At 39.7% G+C, this 27,373-nt stretch overlaps 1 protein-coding gene across 3 annotated transcripts in view; it reads right to left on the reverse strand.

Moving 5' to 3' along the window:
- Positions 1-317: 317 nt before the first annotated feature.
- Positions 318-27,373, reverse strand: part of htr2aa (5-hydroxytryptamine (serotonin) receptor 2A, genome duplicate a) — a 34,701-nt gene continuing 7,645 nt past the window's right edge. For all 3 annotated transcript variants that reach the window (XM_088646447.1, XM_088646457.1, XM_088646437.1), the window contains 2 exons: positions 10,703-10,903; positions 318-4,523 (listed from right to left, as the gene is read on the reverse strand). In XM_088646447.1, the coding sequence (XP_088502573.1) occupies positions 3,727-4,523; positions 10,703-10,903 (998 nt within the window). In that variant the 3' untranslated portion in view covers positions 318-3,726. The remainder of the gene's footprint in view (positions 4,524-10,702; positions 10,904-27,373) is intronic.

The following is a 27,373-nucleotide window of genomic DNA, read 5'->3' on the forward strand; positions in this document are numbered from 1 at the left end:
TCTGAATATTAAATTATTTGCATGAAAAATGAACATACTTTAGATATAAGCTCATGAGATTCCTTTATTGGATTATGCAGGTCACTTAACTACCAGTGTTTGATGTTATTAGTAATATCAATGACATATTCATAATTCGTAGATATTAAAAGGATATAGCATGTTTTAATAATTCATGATCAATATTACTAAAGGTGCATCTTAAAACAACTCTCCAACAACAGGAAAAAAACATAAAAAATTTAAAGCAAGACATTTAGACTTAATTAAAGGCTAGTGCAGTACTAATGATACTGAACAGTGACACAGATGCACTCTCTCCTTAATGATTTTTATTCATAATTACCCTGAACTATACAGAAAATGGCAGACATGCCTACTGGCATTTCACGATGTTTGTTCAAAGAGTTTTGCAAAAAACAACTAGTACTTTTGCACAACCTTTACAAATATATATCATGATCACTGAAATTATAAACCAATTGATTTATAGCTCAACATTTGTCAAGTACAACGTATATCTATTGCTAAATATTGTTTACATACTGAAAGCAGAATGGGGTTTGAACTGTGCGCCATTTAAATGAGTCTGTTTCTCTGAATAAAATATAGCATGACTCACTCTAATCTGTCATTAAGGACATTCTGTAAAAGGCTTCATGAATACCGGATCTCAGTTCACTTCAAACACAATCAATATCTGTCTGAATGTTAACCTGTTCTGTTTCTTCTGTGCAATAGAAATATGTATGGTAATGTTTTCTTATTTTTCTGAACTCCATACCCACCTCCCATCCCCTTTCTGAACTAATTTAACACTAACATATTTTTATTTAATCTTGTAATTTAAATGTAAGCATTCTTTAGAATTGTGTCACAATTACCAGCAGAGACACTTCCTGTCGCTGACCAGTTTCCCCCTCTTCCTAGCAGGGGACCGAGGTGGGCTTGAGGGAAAAGTGAGATCCTTTCTGGGGGAGGGAGGTCTTTGTCCCCCAAGCTGGATTTTTACTTTGTACTGGAGGGAGGGGGGGATTGTGGGTAACGACATGGAACTTTTCTGAGCTCAGTTATCCTCCCTCTCCCATGGCTTATGCTAGAACTGGGCGGAGTGGTGGTACTGTGGCCAAGGATCTGCATCTGTGGCTGTAAGGTTACCGGTCCAAATCCTGCAGCCGGCAGAGGAATCCTATTCCGTTGGGCCCCTGAGCAAGGCCCTGAACCCCAGCTGCTCCAGGGCCGCCGTATAAATGGCTGACCCTGTGCTCTGACCCCAAGCTTCTCTCCCTGTTTGTGTGTCTCATGGAGAGCAAGCTGCGGTATGTGAAAAGACAAATTCCTAATGCAAGAAATTGTATACGGCCAATAAAGTTATCTTAACCTCCCCAAATTAGCAGGCAGGTACAACAAACAGAACAAAGACTTCTCCTCTCATCGGGTGTAATGGCAAGGCCTAAGTTTGCCAAGAATTACCATTTACCAGTAAATAATGGACCGTCAACACACTAGTCATGCTACACATCTTGTCATAAAGGGAATAATTAAAAATATTTTATCCATTTTAGCACAAGCACGTTTCCATTTTTTATGTTTTCCAGTCTGCTAGATTGAAAAAGGCAATGAAACAGAGTACAGCACATAAGCTGTATTTCTTATTGCCCGTTTTAAAATAGAAAGAGATATAATGCAATCAAAGATCTGCAATCCAAACACTAATGAATTAAGGTAAATTTCCCAAGGACTCACATATCTATGGCTTCGTACTTCCTGAAAATAAGTGGTTGTGACAAAGCAGGTTGTTTTGCTTTGCCTTCATGATGGAGACATGGGAGATTCAGACCTTGAACACATCAGTGTCTTCAGAAGACTCCACAGCTGAAAACATGGTGTTTCCTTTCTTCTTTTTGCAGCATGGAACAAACCTTTACTCAATAAACATCCTTCCAAAGCAATGTACTGTACATCAGAGTTCCAGTTTACTGGAAACTCTTTTGTTTTGGTGTTTTTGTAACCGTGAAATGTGACACTGTAACAGTTCTCAAAAAGAGCGAAATTGATTGTCTGAATTTATTGATGAATTTCATGTACCACACATAATATAAAATGGCAAGAGAAGAGAGTCTAACAGCCACTCACTGCAAAAAGGCATGTGACATTTTACATTCAATTTCTTTACCTACTGTAATTAACACACACAGCAGTTCAATGTTTACACACACGAGTGTATGGTTTCAATATCCATGACCACTGACCAATGGCGTAATTTTTCACACGTTTAGGTTTTTAATAGTGTTGGGTGTTCAAAGAATGAAAAATGTTTAGCACGGATAAGATTTTGTGGCATTAATGCTAATATTCTGTGAAAACAGAATTTCTGTAGTAAAGAAATGCTTGCCCACAAAGCTTGAAAAACGATAAATCACGATGTATTCTATAATAATTAACCCAGTTGTTTCACCTCAGGTTTTCTCATTCTTTCAAACCACATTTGGCCCAGTTTAAATTAAATGGCCATCCCACCAAAGATCCACAAATCTGAAAGCTGGTTCTTGACAGGAATGATTTATTGGGTAGATACAACTGGTAGATAAAGACGCACCATGAAATAAGCTGTTGGCTGTGGTGGATAAAATTTCTTAAATGAACCTGGGCTTGACACCATTACTGATTCAGATTTTGTCCTGGGTAGCACACAGCCTGTTTTGAAATCATCAGTTGAAAGTATCTGGCTCCAGAGAAGCTAGTGAATCACAACAATCCATAAATTCTCTCTGCTTTAAGTTCATTGGAAAAAAAAACCCAGGAAACTCTTGCACTTATGAATGATCCTGCATGAAACGAAACTGACATTACAGTGAATGAACCTTGAAAACAAACAACACAATTTATGAGCCCTCTGTGAAGAGGAGGGGGAGTGAACAGAAAAGCTAGGACCAACATCAATGTGTTTAGAAGCTTGTTAGAGTCAGTATGGCATCTAAAAAGTCTTTATCAGCTCGAATGTTGTTTTTACATTTGAATGACACATTAAATTGAGCTCATCGGAACTACCCAATAAGCAAGTAAAAGTAAACTTGTGAGACCTGCTGGTGTTCACTTTAAGTTGAAAAGAAATACCTTCTTCTCAGTGCTGAGTGGGTGTACTGCCTGTAGCTCTGCAATAATTAACTTTATATTTCTACAGTTTAAAGCTCAATGCATTTCAACAAAGACACACCAGTGCAAATCATCTCCAGGTCTCCAATTATTGCATTTTCTAATATGCAAAAACAGGTTTCCCTCTGTTTTCTTGTTAAGTTTACTATTGGAACGCTTGTTTCTTTTCAGAAGTGAGCACTGGAGCTAAAACACGTGTTCCATAAGATAATTGACAAAAAAAAAGAAAAGAAATAATAACGTCATAAACAGATAAATGTGCAAAATCTCTTTTCGGCATGACAATATCAGCTTTGTAAATCAAAACAAGCGTGTTTTTCTGATATTTTCGAACATACCAAACCCTGGTTGTTTCCCTTTATTTTTTTCTTCTCTATATTTTCATCCAAGTATCACTCTTTAATAGTATAGAAGAAGTCTCAAAGCACACTCTGCTGCCTGTGCTGTTACATTCTATTTTTGAGCACCCTTATTGAAATCCATCTCAGTGGCAAATGTGTAATTGATGGCAAGTTCCATTTTCCATGGTTTCTGTCCTTCTGGGATGAAGAAAACCGCAGCCACTGACAGTTACACACAGCTCACCTTCTCACTGGCCTGCCCTGAAAGGGGCTTTGAAGTATTAAAATTGTTAATTCCTATAGCAACCAAGGAGTAATCCTTGCCCCCCATTCGACTGCTGTTCTTCAGGGAGCTCAACTCCCCCAGCTGCAGTTGTGTGGAGTTATAAGCCAGTGGGGGAAGGGTATTCACCAGTATGAGCTGCAAGGGCTTCTTCTCCTCCTTGTACTGGCACTGGATGTAGCGCGAGAATGCAGAGCGATACGTCTTGTTAAATAAAGTATAAACCAGTGGGTTGACCGCAGAGGACAAGTAGCCTATCCACACAAATACGTTGAGGAGCCCTCCGATGACGTTCGAGTCGCAGGTGTCTTTGCAGATGACCGCCAGCACGTTGGTGATGAAGAAGGGGCACCACATGACCACGAACAGGAAGAACACGATTCCCAGGACCTTGGAGGCCTTCTGCTCGTTGCTGATGCTCTGCATCGTCCTCCGCCCGTACGGCCCCGCCTCCCTGCTCAGCGAGCGGCGGAAGAGTTTCTCTGAGGACAGAGAGCTCTGCTGGAGGAAGCTGAAGGATGTCCACCTGGGTTTGGGCACCAGCTCATCCAGGCACATGGTGGCCTCGTTCTGCAGGGCGTGGATCGTTAAGAAGTAAGTGACCACCATGATGGTCAGGGGAATGAAGAAGGCTACAAACGAGCCGATGAGGACAAAGTTGTCATCTGCGAGGAAGCAGATGCCATCCTTCAGGACCTTTGAATTATCCCGAAGGCCAAACACTGGGACTGGCATGGATATCCCTGCAAACAAAGAGCAAAGGACGCTGTTATATCAGGCAATCTATTTTTTTTTCCAATTATGTTTATTAAATATCACAGCAGAGACATCAATATTTAAACTTTTACATTTCTTTAAGAGAATAACAATGAATGCAAGAAAAAGAAATGAAGAATGGAGTTAAGGGAAAAAAATAAGAGTGAAAGAGGAAAGAAGAAAAAAGACAGAAAAAAAAAACAAAATAAAAACAAAAACAGGTACAGTCACAGCTATATCAGAGCAAATTTATTTTAACCACAAGACACGATCCATTGTGATCTTTTGTAAACGGTCAGGACCTCATAGGTTGGGTCACATGCAGATTTCCTTTCCTTTACAATGAGTTTGGTCTCCAGTGCAGAATGTAATCAAAGTTAATCTAATTTGCATTTCATAGTCGGTGTGAGTTTGTTAGAATCTAAATCGCACCTGCTTTAAAATGTCTAAATTCCTTGTTTCCAGATTTTTCTTGTTACTGATACAGGTCAGGCATTGAAGATATCTGCTGAGCTTAATTTTTTTTATTCTAAAAGAACATATCTTATTAGCACTTAGTTTCTCAAACTGAACGAAACACAAACTGATTCGTTATCACCCTCACTAACATAGTATTTCATTCATTTAGTTTCCTGTTGCTTTTCAAAATAGAGATACATCTTAATGTCATGAATTGATGTATCCAATTACCATGAGATCAAAAGCTTGTTGAGGTCTTATTCAGTAGGGTGCCTGTATCTCTTGAGGTCACACTTTCAATTTTTCTTCCCATCAGCAATATTCATATTTTCCTGTTTTAAATGCAGCTATATTTTTTGGCATTACAAGTTTCAGAATAATAGAACATTTCATTGTATCCTGACTATAGTTTTTGATGGCCTGAGAGCACATCTAACTGGAAGAACAAGTCAAGAAAGATATGAAGAAATCGCTGTGGAGGTTAAAACTAATACAAAACAGTTCATCCAGTGGTTCAAAAGCCAAAGAGCACCGCGGATCAGGTAAAGTCCTTAGCTGAGATGAGATTAAGAGAAAAAGAGAATTTGATAACACTGAAATGAAAATGTTAATATTTTAAATAAATATTTCACATGGGTGTTCACTGAGGAGTTATGGAATATACTATGGAAAGAAACACAACACAGAAGATTGGGAAGACCCCTGGCAAATGAAAGATTACAGTTTTGTCTCCCCCCAAAAATCTATTTTTCAGTGCAATAGCTGCACGAAACTACAGTATGTTTGCTATTGCACTAAAATATACTACACGTTTTTTGCTTCGTCATTTGATGTGACAGAAATGAGGACATACTGTATACTGTACTATATTCCTAAATTTGTCTAAACCTTGGTGGTCATTGGTTATTACACATTCTAAGGCATGCTTAAGGAAATTAAAGGCAATTCTATGCTTAACTTTGGCTAGCCATCTCAAATATGTGGAGGTGTATGTACAGTAAATATAAAGCTAAAAACAGGAGGCACTGCTTTATACAAGGGGTTGAGAAAGTACAGAACACGCTACCCAGCCGTGGTGTTGAAGCTCATACCTTGTCTTTTTTCTAGAAGCTGCTGGATGAGACTGTTGGTGTCACGACCACCAGCCAGCGGAGATCAACTCCCAGAAGAACTAACCAGTACCAGCAGCGGGTTCTTAATAACAAGCAGCGCTATTTAAACCATCCTATCCCGCTTCCCGCTGCTCAGTATTGAGTCTACTCCTTGAGGACTCTACCTCGTGTTAACGCTGAACCTCGCTTACAGGATACTGAACTCCCTTTCGCCCCTCTCGGCCTTGGACCTCGCCTTCTGTTTCGGATTGTTTGCTTCTCTCTGTACTTCCTGGTTATGAATCTACCTTTCGCCTAACGACTACGATCTCGCCTGACGTCCCGGATTGTTTGCCTGTCTCTCTATCGACTCGCTCCCACGTCTGCACAGGATCTGCAAGCCTTTTCATTGAGGTTTCCTGACGGTTGGGTTCATTTGCTGCTAACTACTAAACCAGCTAGATGGGCCGAATGACTTCTTCTCCTTTTTAACTCTTCTTAAGTTCTCAACTACCACAATGCACATGAACCCAACAAAACAGGATGTGCATTGTCCCTTTAAAGAAACAAGATCAGGCAATACATGCTATGACCCAGACAAATGTCGAAATATTACAGTAACCGCCTTTTAATGTTTATGAGCTCCTGGCTCCCATTCCAGAGGCTAATTCTCTTCAGCTAATGTCCTCATTCAAAAATGACAGCTTAAACAAATGGGCCAGGTGTTTATATGTGGTCATGCTGAACAGTTATTCAGTCTTCCTGCTGAATCTGATACCATTCCAAACAAAATGAGTTTCATTCCCCTTCCTCGGGCTTTTCTTCAAGACTTTGTACGTGTGTTGTCATGCATTTGGCAGTTGGGAAGGGGAAGCTAAATTAAACTTGTTTTCTGCCAAACACAAAAGCTAAGTAGCTCAATCCTGTCATACATACAACATAAACACTGCTCTAATTCTATACACCTACACAGTAACAGACACACTTAGTATTCACTGCACTGGGTACTCTGTAAAGGTATTTTAAATTCCAATTGAAATTTTGATACAGTATACGTTAAACTGACGTCTTTGTGAACAGAATAATGTGATGGATCAAAACCAGTCATGATTCTCGCTACTAGGCCCATGTGCTGTATGTATGCATCCAGTGCTATATGTAAAATAGATGCATCTCTTAAACATTCTAGGCCTTGTATTTTTAAATACAAATCTCATATTTTATTATATAATTTAAAATATTTTGAGTATACTGTACATGGTCTTTAAAATGAAAGCAGATTGTGCTGAAGTGTAAAGCCTCACAGTATATTGTTTAGCACACAATTACACAGTACTGTTGTGCAATATATTGATCAACATATTGCTGTACTACACAGAAAGATACCTTTCATTTTCACCCCCGGAATCCTATTGGATATATGTACAGCAGTATTTAAATCGGTTCAAGATCTTGGCATCAGAAATGAACATGAAGGGAATTATTAAAGCAACAACTGACCCTGAAAAGCTCAAGTGAAATGTTAGCATTTACTGTGTTTGTTAGCTTAATGTGACAGGGGCAGTGTTGTCTCAGACAAAACGCTGGCTTCTCAAGTGTGAAGTCAGTGACAGGTACAAGCCAACTGAAATTCGGTAGCCTAACTTCAGGGTTGTGTCTTTGAAAACAGATTGACAGAGTGCAAGCAATGCAGCGCAGACTACATGGAGACATTGGACCGTGTTAAAAACCCTCAATACCATACTCATTTTACCCTCCATTTTTACTCCAAAATGACTGTGGGTTTTTTAAGGGAGCTAGTGTCTGCCGGTTCGAGGGCAGCAGCACAGAGTGTGGATGAATGTGCATCACGGCGTTGAAGTAGCCAGCTGAAATGATCCTTATCTCTCAGCGGGAGAGCAAGTTGCACGTCTCGCAGACTGTTCTGTGCTGATGATGATAGTCTTAGAGAAGGGATCAATTGTGTCTGCAGTGAGATGGAGAATTCCTTAATCTTTCCTCTAGATCCAATTCATTAAATATTATACAAACAGCCCAGCAGGGGATCACACACACCAACATCTCTCCGATCCTGGAGCCTTTAAGGCGGTCTGTGATTCTTGGGCTTTGTGCGAGCTGTTCAGGACATAGAAATAGACAGCCGTCTTCTCTTAAAATAGGTTGTGATCATTTGCATCTGGCCCCCAGAGGCACTGTGCATTCTTCATGTGGTCCTCAAGAGAAAATAATTATACGCCCAGGTCTGCCTTCACACTAAAAAACAGAATTATTTTCCCTCATAACTTGATGCCTCATGTGCATGAAAAATAATAATTTGTGCATTGAAACAGCATGATATGATTTACCATTTAACTCAATTTTCACAAATTATTTATGGAAGAAACCTCTCTTCCCTTTTAGACTTTTGCATTTGTCATTTTCGCACAAAGAGTTATGTTTTCTATTCCTACATGTCATCCATGGTCATGGATTTTAAACTGCAGGGGAGTTTGGGAGGTAAACATACAGTACTTCAGCGGAAACTAGTTATGTTGTGAAGTTTGATCTTAAATTGGTTGTGTTGGACACCGCTTATTGGTATGAGTGACTTTTGACAAGGGAATAAGCTGGAGGTCTTGTAACTTCCATATGCCCTCTGTAATGTCATGCTGCCATTCTGGGGGCACATGATCTTAGGAGGAGGTTTAATATGAACAGCCAGGACTTCGATGTAAAGTGAACTAGATCACTCTGTATTACAGTTTTAATAAAGAAAAGCAAAGAAATAAAATGTGCCTTTTAAATGAGAAAAGTCTGCCAATTCCGGTTAACTGCTTTACAGCAGCCCTGAACCTTGTTTAGATCTTGCTGTCCTCAAGCATGCTCTGCTCAGAACTACTGTACATTAACTCTGAGCTGCACTGACTCTGTCCCGTGGCAACTTACGCGGAACAGAGCTACCTAATTCGACAACTTCTCAAGCATGTGCCTGAACGGCACAACCCAGAATCTGATCTGATCTCTCTCTGAGCAGGTTCAGTTGAAAGGCTTAGGAGGATCTTCTGGGGAACTGCCAAAAATTAGGACACCAATATTGTTACAGTATGTATCTTCAGTTTTGTTAATACTGCAAATAAGGTGATTTACAGTATATGAAAAAATTATATGGTAGTGATTTGTATGAAAATCTGCAATGATTACTGTATATCATAGTTCTCAAATTTGAATCCGTACAGCTTATAGGTGCCTGTATCGTGAATATTATAGAAACAAAACTATATCAAAAACCATGATGCATTGCATTTTGTTGAAATTTCATTTCCAATAAAAAATACCCAGTTCAGTCAAATACATTGCATCATGGTACTGTTGAAATTGAAACATAATACCCTTTTGGGTGTTTTAACTAAGCAATATGATGTTTAAGTGCCTCATTTTGAAAATCACAGTGATCCTACAGTATGTACTGGAAGTCACGATTACTTTCACAGTGAGTAATTTGTGCCACTGTAATTGTTACACTGGCAAAAACATATTCTGTCTGTGCCCCCTCCTGGGTGCTGAATTCTGTCCTGTTTGTTCGCTTTCAAAATGAGAAATGCAGGATACCATTATACTACCGGTTCACACGTTGAATTCAGCTTATCATGTGAACTTCCCAGTGTCAGGTGCGAAAGATGACTCACTGTCAAAATCAGTCCCAGACAAGTGTCGATAGAGTAAATACTTATTCTGAATTCAAAGTGCTCTGCATTGCAAATGCTGAGTAACAGTTCACACAAATCAATTGATACGTAATACATCTGAAACAAGACATCCCATCCACTGGAGAAATTCTGATTAATGAGACATTAAGGTGCCATGAATGGGGCCTTTAGAAACACTTGCTCTTCATTATTGCACTGCAGACTAACATAACCCACACTGCATCGGCGAGGAAGGTATTTGCCCTTCATCAAGCACTGCACGGTTGACAATGGCAGCACGATTCCAACTCGGCAATCAGGGATTTTGATTGTTCTGCCTACGTTTCATTTAAAACAGTTAAACATGCTTTTAAAATCACTCAAAACTCTGAGTACCCATTATTGCTGCTCCCATGCTGATTACCATCAATTGCTCTCTGGCAATACACAGGTTTTCATTCACACCACTCAAAAAGCATCTGGTCAGCATGCAGCAGGACTCCAGAGGGCCTGGGCACTCTCCGGATTGTTTTTGATTGACAGTAGTTAGAGGTGTTTTAAAAAAAAAAAACATCCCAACCCCGAAATCCAAAACTCCGATCTTTATTTGTTTTTCCATGCAGGAGTTTATATGTTAAGTATTCAAAAAATGAGAGAAAAAGCAATTTCCCCTTCTTTTAACGAACGTGAAATTAGCTAATAATAAACATGTAGAACGAATTCCTCTGGTCAACACTGAACCAGAATCTTTTGAAGTAGAACTTGCTGAAAAGGGACGAGGTTGGGAATCATGCTATTAAAATCCTTTAGGCATGTTCCCAACTGCTCTGCAATTCTGGATGAGAGCTGCCGGTTTTCAAACAGCTGATCAGATAGTTACGGGCTACCTCAGACATGTACAGTATGTGTGAGATCCAAGCGAATAACAATCGAAAGGTTTGCCAACCCTACCGACTGAGATAGTCCACACGGCGATAATTTTCATGAAGGCTTTCGTTCTGGAGTTGAAGCGGCTGTGGTGAATGGGGTTTCTTATTGCGATGTAACGATCCAGAGAGATCGCGCACAGGTGCATAATGGACGCAGTGGAGAAGAGCACATCCAGGTAAATCCAGATCGGACAGAGCTCAGAAGGCAACGGCCAGATATATCCTGCCAAAAAAAAGAAAAGAAAAGAAAAGAAAAGAACAATTAGTGTATGTGTACAGTAAAACGATATAGAGCTTCGAAAGGCTTGTGACAGTTTCTTGGCGATTGCTGGCAAGCGATTTGTTCATTTAAATGACGACGAGAACATTCTGATCATTTCAGGACAAAATCGATCACACCTCAAGGACCCATTTTACTGGAAGAACGACTTCGGAACTGGTGGGATGGACGGGATGGCTCCCTGGCGATTGTAACCTTTCTTACCAACCTCGGGGCCAGACTTCCCTTCCCTGAGCCGAGAGTGTCGACGCCAAATCTGTCTCTTAATCTGCTCACCCACTGAAACACCTACTGTACAGTAACCGAGTCTAACCAAACGAGCCTTATTTGCCACCCATGAGATACAGCAGCGGTATGAGCATTGATGCTTAGAGCACTGGAAGCTGGTGAAATGAGTATCTTTTGAAGCCTCTCACAAATACCCACGGTGTTTATCGTAAATCACCTTGTACCGAGGAACCTTTGCGATACCCTCCTTTTCTTTTGCATTCCTCACTCCATTCCACTGCTAAAATGAAAAGATTTCAACGTATCTGCACTTTGCCTGTATTTCACTTTCTGACCCTTTGCATCGCCTATTCGATAATTACCTATGCCTGCTGCAGATATACAATTATTCTGTACCTACATATTGTACGAGACACAACCACAGCTTGAATTGAGGGTGTTTATGAAGTATCTCAGATATGCTCTCTGCTTTTAATTAGTTTACAGATTTCACAAGACATGTGTGACTGTGTAATTTACTTTCCCATCATAATTTCTCAGTGTGTGAAATCTTTCCAAAAGCTGTTTCAGCAGAAATAATCAATTCATGTGTCTAGGTACAAATTACAACAATTATGTGGAAGATAGTGTATAATACCAAGCTTAATATTGAAAGATTGTGTAAGGTATTTTCTAGTATCTTTGTGAAAGCAAGCTTAAACTGCTGTCATAGTGCACTGTATACTGAATCTCAGTCTGTCCTAGGCACATAGTGAGTCTTGTCTGAATTTTCTCTAAGGCTTCTTTATCCTTTTGGAATGTGGGGACAAGAACTACAGTATATGCAGAATTCCAGATCTGATTTATCTGATTGAAACTATTGTGCAGTTTCAGTATGATCTCCCTTAAGTTGTATTCTACAAGAAAAGTTAAAAATACCGGCAGCATTAGATAGTGAAAGGGTGCTGGTTAGTAATATTAATGTTTATTTGTTAGATGTGAATATACAAGTCACAATGGGTAAATAAATGTACACAGTAATACACACAACTATATTACTATGAAGTTTGACTTCTATGACCAATATGTTTGTGCTTTCCATATTTGGGGGTTTGCTTCAAACTTTTTAAAAAGGGTCCATTTTGATATCTACCTAATATTGGACATACTGAAATACAATATCAACAGTTAATATCATCCAAAACAAATATTAAAGTAAGACCAACATGTCACTCATTCTATGTTGTTAATCCTGCCTAAAACATGGTATAATATCAAATAAAGCATACATTTAAGCTTGCTGTTTAAACTTACACTTGAGTAACCTTTATATGGAACATTAATTTCAAAATTTACTCCAAAGGATCACAATATTGGGTCAGAACAACTGAAAAACCATCTTAATGGCAGTTGAACCCATAGTAAAACAATGTAAAACATTGTAAAACAATAGTAAATAACAAAAACAGTGCTAATAGTAAAAGACAATGTTTTACTGTAGCTTGGATTTTATGTTAAGCACATTTGGCACTCAGAATGAGGATATACTGTATCTGGAGCTGCACAAGAGTTAGAATTACCATCAATGTTTCTGACTGTGCTTTAAATGGCTAAATTAAGAGTGTTTTGAACTTGAGGTTTTAGGTATTACTACATGTAGGTCTAATGCAATATCAGTAGCTAACAACAGCTGTCACTATTCTATCAATACAGATGAATAGACTTTACAAGTCTGTATTAATAATTGGTTTGAACATTAATGTGCTCATGCCTTTCACTCTTCAATTATCTCTGTGTTACTAAATCTTAGATGAAGAGGTTGAATTTGTATGTCACGATATTTAAATAAACCACTGATGTTTTAGTTTATACGTTTATTCTATTGTTTTTAATGGGGTCTGAGTGATACATCTGATGGTGTTAAGGTAGCGTCCATAATACGATTTTTTCGTATTGCTGATCTAGGCTTGGGCAAAGTGACAGCCCTTACATTGACTGCCTAGGATAGGGAGCTTTACAACAGAAGTCTATCTGTTATCTTATATGCTTTTTCTCTCTGTTTTTTTGTTTTGTTTTATGAATAGAGAGCTGAGTCAAACAAATAAAGAAAGAACATAACAACAAAGAAAGCACTCCACAGCAGTACAAAGTTCACTGGTTCTGTTTTGTTAAATAGTACCCAAGCTTCCTTGCTATTTTTCTCTGCGAGTCCGTGAACTCTTTTATCAGCGTTGCTCTAGTTCTTCTAGAACTGTTGCAAAAAGGTCTCGTCTTGACAAGAGTCACTGTCCTTATTGTGTGTCTTAGCAAATGAGCAAGCAGAGGTGCACGCTGACGTGTGTGTGCGAGAGAATACTGAGAAACTAGTAAAAATACAATTTGGGAATTGTAGCTTGAGGCTATGTACTGTAAAATACCAGATAATCTAATGAATTTATGTCATTACTTGATCTCGGTCACGATGAGGAATATGGTTTTCATTATCGCGTAGCTGTGTAGCTGTGAATGTGTAAATGAATAACTAATTGATGCAATGACATTAAACCAGAAAATCACATCGTTTCATTTGAAGCATATTGCTTTCATTGTACAGTGGGTTTTGCATGTGCGTTTCACCTGTGTCCAGACAGCAATGTCAGGCTAAAATGTATAAGGAAAGCCACCCCAAAACAAGGTTCTGGGAGTGTAAACAGCATTCATACACTGCAGCTATGTCTACAAAGTGTAATAAAATACAAATAAAAAGGACAATACACACAGCCTGTCGTCTCTTCTCATTGGCTTGGTTTTGATATCCAGTCCTAAGAAAGTCTTTCAGCTGTTAAAAGGGGACCTGAGTGCTGACAGTTCTTCTGAACCACTAAGCCACTAAAAAGACTGGAGAAACCCTGAGGAGGAAAACATTGGTCTTGCTTGAAGGATACCAAGTCAACACATCAGGTTAAAACAAAGAATATGTGATGAATGGTTATAACATTTCTGCTTTGGGGAAACAGGTCATTTTTTTTTAGAAATCTAGAATATGGCAGCAGGCCCCCGAAGCTGATATTTTGCACATTTCAGAAGGCAGGCTGTGGTTTTTTTTTACTCTCTTGGGCATCTTTATTTTTCTGAAAATGTTCTATATTTTTAGATTATTTGAAGAAAATACAATAAGGCAGACACAGAAAAGCGGAAACGTGGCTATGTGTAGCAGGAGACGTGACACTCCTCTGTGAATATTCGCTCCCACTACAGTGGGAGGTTCTCATGAACCTGCTGGCTGTCAGGACCCGTTTGTTTCTGACCCAGAAAACAAACAGACTCTACGACACAATTTCTGGAGGGATGGCAGCAGCCAAGTTCAATCTCATCTGAGCTGCTCTAACGTGCAATCATTCCCAACGCCATTTCCCAAATTAAAAAAAACTAGAAATACCATATGAGTATCCCTTCTCTCCTTTACACTTGTCTCCTGCGTCCCTCCCCCAGCCCATCTGTCCTGTCCAGCTGCCCCTTGGTCACCCCTCACTCTGTAGGGGGGTCCCGTCCTCCTGGTCCCACAGCTCTCAGACAAGCGGGTCGAGCCAGACCTCCCTGCTGTAGGACTAAACCCTCAATGAACATTTTCAGTGCATTTGATTCTTGGGTTTTGTTATTCCTTGTAAAATATTTCCTGAGCCTAATGTTCCCCAGATGAATGAATAATTCTCTTTCACAGGCAAAAGGTATTATTAAGACGTTGCACAGAGTTTCTGGAGAAAATGTTATTTTTCAAAATAATTTTCAGAGAAGCACAAGAAACACATCTTGATTACATCTGAAATGTCATTAAAACCGGGTATAAAAGTGTTAAGCTGATGAACTGGGAGCAACATCGAAACTGGTAACAAGTAGCATCACTGCAATGTCTTGTTTAAATCAACGCTCTCTACAATGTTATTAACACAACAGCTGATTTCACATGATGCGAGCACATCATAAACACAAATGTTTGTGACTTCTAGAGAGAGAGAGCACCATTCCACTATTTTACTTGCTCGTTTAGCCCCCTTTATGTATTATAAAAGGAATGGGATTGTAGACTTTTTTAATCACATATCAATATATTTTGGGGTTGTTGCGTAAATAAATGTAGGTATAATTAGAGTTTGCAGCTTGACGCCAGTTTGCCTAGCAATCAAATTAATTAAACACAATAATATAATATAATACCCCCTTATTGTCCGAAAACGACAAGCACGGACATGTGGTTCTTTGTTCCTTAGCACAGAATGGTGTCGGATTAAATAAGCAGGCAATGACACAAATGGCAAACGAATGTATTTACAAAACCAACATACTTAATGAAAAGCTTGCAAGCTATTTTTTCTCTGTGCTGTATTTCACACCCTGCAGTAAAATACAAGTGAGATGCACAGTAGGTTTCTTTCACCGAGTAGATACCAAAGGAAATGAAGTGAATACAGTATTTTCATGAGAAAACACTCCCCTTTCTTAAATTCTTACATTTTGCTCCTACAAACACTGTGTTGCTCTTTCCAGGAAAGAGAGAGAAAAGAGCTAACAGGGGCTGATGTAACGAGTGGATATTCTGGACTGCCGTTCCCTACTGGCGGGTGATCGTTATACCATATTAGGGCATTTTTACCAGGTCCTCCACTTACTGTAGCTCTACAGTGTCTCTCACTGGTCTGCTGGTAACTTCCCAGAATCGTTTGCCCCACTGCATGTGGGGACAGAGAACACCAGTGGAAACCATGTGGATGTGCATTTAAAAGTGAGAACAGGGGCCGCTTCATTACCTGAAGGGTTGTAAGAGCATGGAACAAGCTTACCAGCCATGTGGTTAATACCCTATATCAAGAAATAGCAGGATGAGATCCTTGGATCAATTAACTACTAACTACCAAATGGGTTTAGGTGGGCCAAATGGCTTATTGTTTGTAAACTTTCTTATATTTGTATGGTCACACATGACCACAGACCTGCGGGTTGCCAGCTGTATCATCAATGACTCCTTCGCTGTATAGACACCTCATAGTTCATTGCTCTAGTTCTGGCTGAAGATGAGCTGTATCACAGTGAGTGGTCATCAGCATGTTCTGTGGGCATTGTAATTAATATTGGAATCTCTAATATACGCTTCACATGTAACAATATTTTAAACATGATTCCAAATTCAGAAAGCAAGTTGCAGGGAGTGAACTAAATTATGCCTGACACAATTTACAATTTGTATATTTCCTTGTTCCGCCTATGTTGTTTCAGTATAAATTATTTTTATAGAGACAACTTTAAATGTACCCTAAAATTATGTACTCATTAGCTGTCGTCCTGATAATTCTGCTTGTGCCTGGCTCTCCACCCATACCCCCCTACAGTGCAGTAAAGCCACCAAAAATACTGTGGGAAAGGGAAATCACAGCTCTTTAAATAAATGTTTGCCAAGATCTCACGTGCTCTGAGTAGTTCAAAATGAAATGGAGTAAGTGACTCAATTTTGTCTCCTGTGAATTAGAAGACAACAAGATTTAATCCCCTATGAATTAGAACAAAACAAGATATAATTATTTGTGAGTCACTTGTTAAGTGAGTAATCACACAACATTCATGAGAAGCATACGTAAAATCTTATCGAAACTGATACAAAGTGCCACCAGCGAGAAATGCATAATTGCAGGCAGTATATTTTAGCTATCTCTTGTTATGCTGAATGGTGAGCTTGGAAAACCTAGAATTTATTCATTACAATTCTAAAATTAGCAAATAACCTCTTGTCAGCTACAAGATACCCATTCTTCTGCCTGCAGCTATATCTTTGAGATGACCAAAAATAAAGGAAGAAACACAACAGAATGGTAAAAAAAAACGATATACAAGATGTTTAGTGAGCAAGGCCTCAGGAACACAGGCTCCTAATTAGGGATTTTAAATATTTCTGCTTCTGGTACGGCAGCTCAGGGACCCTTGCGCACGACAACACAACACAAACAGGTGCCATTTCTTAGTCCAGGAGGCTTTCTGGCCTCTAAAAATAACACAAAAGACTTAAAAGCATAAATCGTCTTCAAAGTAATACTGTAACCACTCACAGTTTTAGAGAGATTAGCTATGACCACGCCTCAGTTGCTAAAGCAATGCTTGAACTACAGAACTCCTCCCCACATACCTCAGGCTTTTACTGTAAAGTGCTTCTCCAATGCCCAACAACAAACACTTCTCTAACCCCCAGCTGGTCAGTGACACATTCTATTATTCACAAAACTAATTCCGCTCAGGGGAAAATGTGCACTCTCCTAAATTACACCCATGTGAGAAAGCTTAGTCCTTGTCAGTTATTCAATAGAGTAAACCTTCAGTTTAATGACCTGCTGGGGAGGAAGGAATTGTGCTTTTTTGCAGCCCAAAAATCTACTATTATATGAGGTATAAAATATAATATATCTATACAGTATGTGTGTGTTTGTGCTTTCTAGATCTGTTAATGTTTTTAACAATTGCGATCAATGCAGTCAATGAAAATGGTTCCTGTGTCTTTTTGTCATAAATATACAAGCTCATTATTTTAGGGTGTCATAAATGTACTATATAAAATTCACAAAACCATACAAAACACAGCCACCGCTCATTGTAAACAATTTCTGACTTTCAAACGGACTGTATATACAGTAGTATTTCTTTTTACTTTGTTTCATTATTTGCGCATTTCGGCATTATTGCAGTAAGAGACCTGTATTTCTGTTTCGTACAGACAAAACTCCCCTTCAGCAGATGTTAATACTTTAAATCTGAAGTTCATTAAAGTGGTGTCCATTAAACTGAAGGTTTACTGTAATACCATTAGTTTAAACCCAGTGATGTTCTTGAGGCTGTGTTTCTCTGGGTAGTAGTTCTCCAATGACAGGCCCTTGGAAATAACACTGCTTCAATGAGACAACGTGCCACAAAGGGTACCCAGAAGATAATTGGGAACTGAGATCTAAGAAAGAGGCTGTGTACAGTACGTAATAGAGGTAATAAATGTGCGAAGGCTATTCCGCCTCTATTCTACCCCTTTTGGTTGCTAGTAGCTAAGTGATGTGACGGTCTGCCTGAAAGACAGCAACTATCGGCAACAGTCCCTCCTGTTTTCAGGTTTAAATGTGCTGTATTTCATCCTGCGTTTATAATACACACAGGCAAGCCTGTCACACCATTTCAAGTTTCTGTTCTCAGGCCCATTTTCTTGATGCCTTTGAGGATCTTCAATACCTGAAACAGACCCCACTGCTGCAGATCTTTATGGTTTTATACAAAACAGATGGATTTCATGGATAGTGTCACAGAGGCACAGTATAGAGATTTGTTGTTCCTTTACAATACTGTACATAATTTCAAACGTCTTGCTGTCAGCAATACTGACAAATGTTATTATGTGTAGGCAGCTGTTTCAAGAGGTGATTATTCTGTTTTCTGATTATTTTCCTTATGCTTGACCAATACTTCTGTAGGAAGGTTGAGTGAGACTGACAGACACTCTGAGTTATCTTTGTGTACATGTGAGGTGCAGGGGGAGAGGAGAGATTGCAAGGCCGGCTGTTTGAATGTCAGGATAGATTGGTCTCTAACGGTAAATTCTGAGTCCTTTATTAGTTTGTAGTGAGTCATGCTGCCAAGCCTTGTGTGACATTTCGCCAACTAACATCCTAAAGCATTTTTACTGCTGAGTTCAACTGATCACTTCAGTAGTATACAGTATGTCACGTCCACTGCTAATCGGAACCCTCCTCACAAACGGTCTCGTCTCAGTTAAGCACCAGCAAACACTGCTGATCTATCCCTTCATCCAATCTGAGCATCTCACTTGTTAACACACCCTCTACTTACTGTTTCACGGAACAGCGCTCGGTATTGTTAGCTTTCTCAGAACTCCTTGCCTCTCATTATTAACGTCCTCTTGCCTTTTTGGATACTCGAACCCGGATCTTCAATTTTGACATCGATCTCGTCTGCCTCTCTCTGTTTTGATAACCTTTGGTATCGAACCCGGAATTCGCCCTCGGGCACGTCTCTGCCTGACGTTTTGGACTCGTCAGAAGTCTCTCCTGCCTGGGCTCCCCTGCTCCGCATAGGGTTCCTCACTCGAACAACAACGCCGCTTGTTACAGTGTAATGGCTTTGCCCTCTTATTATGCTAAACTTATTAAAATGACTAAGTTCCCTTTACATATACATCAAGTATATAGCAAACAGCTTTCAAGCATTGGATGTCTTCCTTCCCTGGACTGGACTTGACGAATACAAATGTCACATTACTTGTAAACCTTTGCCTTTTATCAACAGTGAACATGGGATGCAGGATTTAGGACTTCAGTGTTAACTGAAACTGTGATTTTGTCTGTTGGATGTCTCCCAGATTTTACATTGTGACAGCATGCTTTTTATCTGGATGATCAAATCATTTAGGGAGCTATTGCACTGAAAATTGATGACCCATGGCCCTTAACAATGAAACCGTGTTGCCGAGTCTAGTAAGATGGTGATACTGGCTGTAGCGGTGACCACAGTTAAATGTTGCAATAAAACATGCCAGGCAAAGGGTAGCACATTCACATGTCTGTTGCTGAGCAATACGTTCTGAATAAAGTCTAATAACCATGACAACAGCCCCTCAAAATGAGATGCTCTCAGTCCTCAGAAAATCCTCAGACAGCTGGGTACAGGCTGTAATCAAAACATCTAGTTCAGTGTTGCTGTGGTGAGAAGGTACTTTGCATGATTGAAATTAATTTGGTTCATCATGTTTTGTATTCTTGTTGATCTTCACTGGTGGCCAGAAGCGTGAGCATCTATACTTTGTGCCTTCATCCTGAACTGCTTGAATGTACTTGTAGTGGTTCTTGATGAAATGCAGAAAGTCTGTATTGTATTTAGAAATGCTGTACCATTAACCAAAGCACTATAATGCCACCCCAAGAAAGCTTGCAAACTGAATGTAAAGGGTTTTCTTGAATGTGCCCTAGGTTTATATAATGCGTACATCTAAACCAGGAGTACAAAATATCTTGTAAAGGTAAAGGCACTGTATAGTCCAAAGTATAGTATTTCTTTAAATATTTAACATATAATTAAATTAATTTAGCACTCTGTGATAAAAACAAAAGAACAAGGGCTATATTTGTTAGATGATGGGATACTTGCATAAGAATACATTACTGAGGAACAAAACCACTCTGATGATTGTTTTAAGATAAAATCAAAAATTTTACAAATGACAGTGTCATTAGACATTTTTGCAATGTAATAATTTTATATCAACTTTCCTTTCTATCTTTCTCACCTACCATTCCCTTTTCTACTGCTTTCTCTTATTTTTCCTATTCCTATTATGAATGTAATCCTGTGTTGTTATCTGATATCTTTTCTAGACTTTCATCTAGAGACTCCAGACACATTATATGATTATTAATTATCCAATTATTAGAGTTCATAGCAAAAATCAAGGAATCAGTAAAGGACCAATTTAGACTTCACAGTCCAAGAGCTTCTGTAGAGTATTATACTGCTGTCAGGTTTTGATCAGATCGTATGATGTGGGGTTTATAAACCCACCTGTGGCTCAGGGAAGAGAGAAAAGACAAGGAAGACAACACAAAACAAGACTACAGCCAGGGGGACATGACAGTGATTCTTTGGAGAAACTCATGACTTTTCTCCTGTACTATTCCTATCCGTAGAGGACTAAGCGTTATTTTAAGATGTGTGTGATACTCATTTTCTTATCGTCTGTAGTGTTTAAAAATTTGTCTTATTCTGGCTTGGGCTTCTGTCCTCTCTTTCAAATCTAGACGAGGGAAGTCAATCTTACAGAGGCTAACTCATCCTAAAGGGTTACATTTTAATTTTTGCTCCCAGAATTGCTCTAACAGTGTTCTTGTACACTTTGTTTGAGATTTCAGAATCGCTAGACTGAAGTTTTCTTCCACGCAACGAGCTCCAGGCTACCGAGTCAATTAAGCATCCATCAGACGTTTCGAACCGGGTGCATATTTATGAACCATTGCCCATTATGGGCTAAGTGCCCAGGGGAGTCAAATGACAGCTCTGGTTTCCAGATAAATGACACGTGTTAGTGCTGTGCTGTCGTTTGATAGATTTCAGCATGCACGAATAACAAGACCTAAGGATGTCTCCTGGGGTCTCTTTATGGATGATTAAGAAGCAGAGAAAAAAAAAGGGAGAGAAAACTCAGTTGCAGTTATTCTTCCAAAGTCTCTAGTGGGAGTTAAATGTTTTAGCACAGAAGGGGCAGTATATTTCGCAAGAGTTTTAATGGGAGGGTCAAGTGTTTGGGACGGCGGGATGGGGGCCCCCTCTCTCCCGCTCCAGTGTGATGAATGGAGGCCGCCGGGGGTGGCGGCAGACAGGACGGAGGAATGATGTCAGCCGGTCGGAGGAGCTGAGGGAGCCCGGCGCAGTGGCTCTGATGAACATCCCTCTGTCTGAAGAAGGAGGGGAGGGGAGCCCAGGCAGGACAAAACGGCCCCAGAGCGTGCTCCTTACCTACAGTATACAAGCCCTCAGTTTGCACGCTCACGCTGTTATCACCACTGGCAACGCCTGAACAGTCACTCTGGTCTCCATCGACGCCAAACCCGCTGGCAGGGGAAACACAACAAAGACACTGGCGAGGCAGGAGTGATTTCTGGCTAAACTTCGGGTTGTTCTCGGCTCTTGTCTGGTGCCATGGAAGTATTATGGAACTGTCCGTTTTTAACACAAATATCTCTCCTCCGCACCAGTGGCATAACAGTCTTTACTTTGAACCGGGTTTTTGCTTGTGGCTCAACAACCGCTGTGACTAACGAGGGAGGGCAGCAGGACTGCAGAACCACACTTCTGAGTCTTAAGAATCTTAAAGCTTCGTTTTCCTAAAAAACGCGGTTAGGAATTCCCGTCAACTAGAAAAGAATAAAAAAACACGTATTGCATAAGCTGTCAGACAAAAGTTCTTGACAGGTATCAAAGGTGCAGTAAAGCGATGATTTATGAAGTGAAACCAGGTGCCAAATCAGATTAACTTTGCTTCATTTAGCAGAAAATAAATGAGGGGTATCACATTGCACAGCAATGGAAATGAAAGTCTTTGAACAATTAACAAGTGTCACAATGTGTTAATTGGGAATCAGAGGTGGTTCATAGAAATTAATTTCCCTTTAAAGATGACAGTTGTGGAGCTGAAGACTATTGTTATCACACAGCATTCGTAATTCAGCACAGTATCGATCTGCGGGACACTCATAGGATACTTCTTCACAACCAATTATTCTCACTTGTATTAGAGATGCAGTGGACTTAAAAAAAAACAAACTTATCCAATAAGCGGATAAAGTTTTTTTTAACCAAATGACTTTAATTTGCCTACATATTTGTTAGATCCTATCTCAGGAATTAATTTGTTGCAGTAAAGCCTAGACAAGTATGTCATAGCAGCTCTCAGAGAAAGCAGTGCAATGAGGCTGGGTTAGAAAGTGTCTTGCTGTACTGTATTTCTCGGCTGAGTAAAGAAATAACCCTTGAGCCCAAGGAAAATATCCAGGGCCTAAAGCACCAGGTGTTGTGGTTCATATTTTCAAGTTGCAATCTGTGTATGAATTTTCACACAATACGTTTTTAAATCTCAGGTTACTCCAGAGTTTTCTAACCTCCTAATCCCAAATGCCTCACACTGATTTGCACTGGATATAACTGGGAATTGGAGAAATGTCTTTTCAGCGAAATTTGATTCATAAAAAAAGTGTCAAATGAAAACTGAGGGATTGCAATTGCTATTCTGACACAGGTTTGTTGATTCACATTAAATTTAAAGCCTTCAATGTCGCATAAATATTATGTTTTGAAAGTCTGTCAAAAATTGCACAGAGAACTGCACTGTGCATCTATAATACCTCATCTATGTGTAACTTCATTGGGATGCAGGAACATGCATGCATATATAAAGTAAATGCACTGCCTTGGTTAAATAGAATTCTCCTATTGCTTTTATTATGACCAAACACAGGTGTCATAGCTTGCGTTGCAATATTAAGAATATTCATTGAAAATTCAATGGAATATGCAAGGATAAAACGATTTAACTTTTTTATCTTAACAGTGTGGTTAAGGCACATGCTCACAAACGAGAACTAAAATAGAAATGGAAAGCCTATTCAGTACGGAGTACGGAAAACATCAATGTAATATCATGAGACTGGCCCCGTCCTCAGTTCTAATGACTCGTGATTCATAATGCAAGGTGTGATGAAAGTACAGTATGTGTCTGCAAATTCTGTAACATCCCAAATGAAACAAATGCATAAAGAAAAAAAAACACTGGCGCTTGGAGAACAGTGGTTAGTCATCACAGTTAATTTCACCAATCAAAAGGATTTCCCTAGAGGAAGTGATTTCCACATGAAAAATGTTCTTTACGTCTCCAGAGGTGGCAAATAGACGCACGACTGGGAACTGGAGCTATGAAAATACTTACACGTTGAGAAAAGAAGCACAGCAGGCTAGGAGAATCTTTTGGAAGCTCCATGTGTCAAAACAGGAGAGACTCACGAAAAGAAGACCTAGTGATTAATGATGTTCATTAAGAGATAACGGAAGAAAAATAGCGCTCTGCCAGAAAACATAGTGCTACTGTACCTTTTTAATGAATCTCATGTGGAACTTCAGACCACGTTTAGCTATTAAACCCCTGTTTTGATGCTCAGCATCTTTGGGACCTTGGTGAATTGAATCTTGGTAGTGTATAGTGTATACTCTCATTTGCTCTTATTTTGCAGGTGGAATCATTTTCGTTTTTTTAAATTGGGCACCTGATATTAAACTTCATTTGAGTGTAACCTTATGGAGCATAATGCTCCAACAATGCCTACAGCAGACAACTTGGGCAGTAGTGTAGAGTAGTGGCCTGGGGTCTAGACTCAGAGGTGGAAGGCTGTGGTCCATATCCTAGGTGTGACACTGTGATTGTGTACCATTGAGCAAGCTACTTCTCTCAGACTGCTCAAGGAAATGTGCCGCTACTCAAAAGGGTCTCCAAGTCATCGCTGTAAATGAGAATTTGTTCGCCATTAACCTATCTGGATAAGCAAGGGATTTCAATTAATTAAATTTGGATTTCAGATTTAAAATGTATCCCTTATCAGTATGCGCCTCCAACAAAAGTTGTCTTAACTAAATGCGTATGAGCGCTCAGGTTTATCTGCAACTTTTCACAGGTGTGTTCTGCTGCTCTTTTAACCCAGTTTATTCGGACAGTCGAGATCATCATTGCATATCCGAAATCAGAGTTAAGGTTCTGTAACAATAATCGTAATGATATCATTGAGATCAAGCAAAACTACCTCCTGATGATGATGAACCAAAATATATTTTAATTCATTCCCAAGAGGATTTTTGCTCATGAGCTTCCAGCAGGATTTTGTCATGAATATATTAATGCATCCCTTGTAATTTGGATTAATAACCTACGCAAAAGTCTAAGCAATTTAACATTTGTGGGTGCCGGTAATGAGCAGTTTTTCATCAAAGGTGCCTCCTGAACCACACGTTAATCAGAATAACTCCATAAAACAACAGCCCCTTCAGTGGAAACAAGCCAGTTTAAAAATGATCAGGGAGTTGCATTATGCACTCAGACACCCAGGTGAACCCTGTGCATTCTGATGTGCAGTCACTCCCAGGGATGAGAAAGCCATTCCATTCCGTTGACTCCGGCTCATCCTCTCTTCACATCCCAACCCCGTAGGGCATTTTAATCACTTCATGGCTGACCCCTCGTAAAAATGATTTCATAACACTGTTAGACGGCTCATTAAATGTTACTAAATGTGGAGTAGCTCACGGACCCTGTGTGGAGGGAGACAACTTGGAATGGTTCCGCTTCAGAAGCCTGAAGCCCTTCCAGACTTGTTCTTGTCGGTGCCCTGTGCTCGCTGGAGCTCCCCTTTGATCTCCCTACGAGCCATTCTCTGCAGCTCTGTACATATACAGTCCTTTCAACCGGAGAGCTGCAGTATGCACAGGAATCGGGGGAGAATCTGACTGCAGTACAACCAGAGGAGGCACAAATGTGAAGTGTTCATTTCTTTGCCTTCTCAGTCACCCTCTCATTTTTAGTGGTCACAGCAATCCATACTCTCAGCACTCCATGTCAGAACTTCGTTTTGGTCCGTTTAATCCCACTTAGCTGGTTCCCGTTTTAGTTCTCGGTCTTTTGCCAAGTTTATCTCGGAACATTTCAGTGGAATTAAGGTCTGGTGATGGAAGGAGGCCAATACATCAGTTTCGAAACCTGTGGTTCTTTGTAAGTGATTTCAGCTTTGGCTGCGTGTTTAAGGGGCATTATTCTGCTCAGGAACAGACCCTCATCCCACCCACACCCATATGTCAGTTTGAATTAAACAAGCGTGGTGTTCCTTTACAAGAATATGCTTTCTGCTCTTCCTGTAGTACAACACTGCAAGCAAACACTTACTGAGAACGTTAAATTAATGGAATCCGCTTCATGTTACCCAGCCATGTTGTGGGAACAGACACTCTGTCCTTTTTTTTTAAAAGAAAACCAGCAGACATCAGAAGGCATTTTTTCACTCAGAAGGATGTGGAACAAGCTACCAGCGCTGTTGATGGGCCCTCTTTAGATCCAACAGGGAAACACAAAGCAGAGGACACAAGAGGAAGCTACAGAGAGGCACATTTAAAACTGAGATCAGAAGCCACTTTTTCACACCAAGGGATGAGGGATTCTGAATCTAGATACCTACCCAAACTTTAGAGGCTGATGCGCTGATCTCTTTCGAGAACCGGACACATGAGATTCTCTGATTCATTAACAACCAAATTAATTCACCTGACCAAAAGGCCTCCTCTCATTTGTAACTTTTTTTCATTAAGCTTTTGTGGTCTTACAAAAAAAAACATTAGAGTGTAGACCTTGGTGAGCATATTATATCAGTAGTTCAGATAAACCCCAAATAAAGCTAAGTCAAGGTGACATCTGAATGAACTTGGTTTGTCGGCATAACTCACCAAGCTAAGAAAACAACGACCACCTGGCTAAGAGGATGAAACTGTCAGAGCACCCAAGAGGATCAAGTACAACACCATAATGCCGATTTCCATGTTCCATATTGAGTTATGAGGTTTAAACAGAACAGGAACAAGGATACGGATAGTTGTGCCAGTGAAGAAAAGGGGGAAAGGAAACAGCCTTCGGAAGGAAGCCTCCGTAACATTTCTGGGCCGAACGGGGAGAGGGGGGAAGTGTGGGGTGTGAAACTGTGTTGAGCGATGGTCAGCCCACAGGGGGAAAAGGAGCAGGGCTGCTCCTCCTCCAGCTGTGGGAGGTCATACCGGAACGGAAGACAGGAGAGGACGGGGGCAGGAAAAGACCTGTTGCTTGTGGGGTTAGAATCCAGCTCCCTCTTGACCTGAAATTGGATAAAGTGGTTTATGAAATGGAATGGAACTACAGTACTATAGGAATGACAATTATATGATAATAAGCAATAGTTTTGTGACGAATCTCCAGTTAAGTGAGTATGAACAGAGCTTATAGCCTTAATATCTAAGCAGGACTAAATCGCATAATTGTGAAGATATACGAATACATAATAATCGTGGGGTTTAAAGGCAAAATGGATATGTTATGCATGCATAATCAATTTAAGCAAGCCATTTATCATGAATTACCCTGCAGTTCTTACTGAAATTCCCCCTAAAATATTAGAAAAAAAGAATTTGCATAGTAAGAAAGGCACTGCTTTTTAACTAGTGTTTTGCTTTCTAGATTCAATTCTTGGAACAACGTAGCAATATGCATTTAAGCTAATCAAGTCAAATAATAAATAAATTAAACATAATTATTTGTTTTCATAGGCTGAATTTAAATATTAACTTTACTTAAGATAGGAAATATTGTCACAGCTGGAAACTTTACCTTCAGAATCTGAATGCCTGGGAAGAAGAGCACGGTGTTATTTATAAAGTATAAATCCCTTCGTCTCCCTTCGTGCATCATTTTTAATTATATAATAATTTAATAAAAAATCTACTGTATGCTCCCAAGAATTTCAATACGCTCTTCATGTAAACTACAGTAGGTGTCTGACTATCTGCACTATTTGCATAGGAATGTTTACAAATTTACCGGCAGCTTGTAATGCAACTCTAGTTTTGCACTGAATACACTGT

This window comes from Lepisosteus platostomus, chromosome 2, assembly GCF_059453375.1.
Source record: "Lepisosteus platostomus isolate fLepPlt1 chromosome 2, fLepPlt1.hap1, whole genome shotgun sequence".
NCBI classification, from domain to species: domain Eukaryota; kingdom Metazoa; phylum Chordata; class Actinopteri; order Semionotiformes; family Lepisosteidae; genus Lepisosteus; species Lepisosteus platostomus.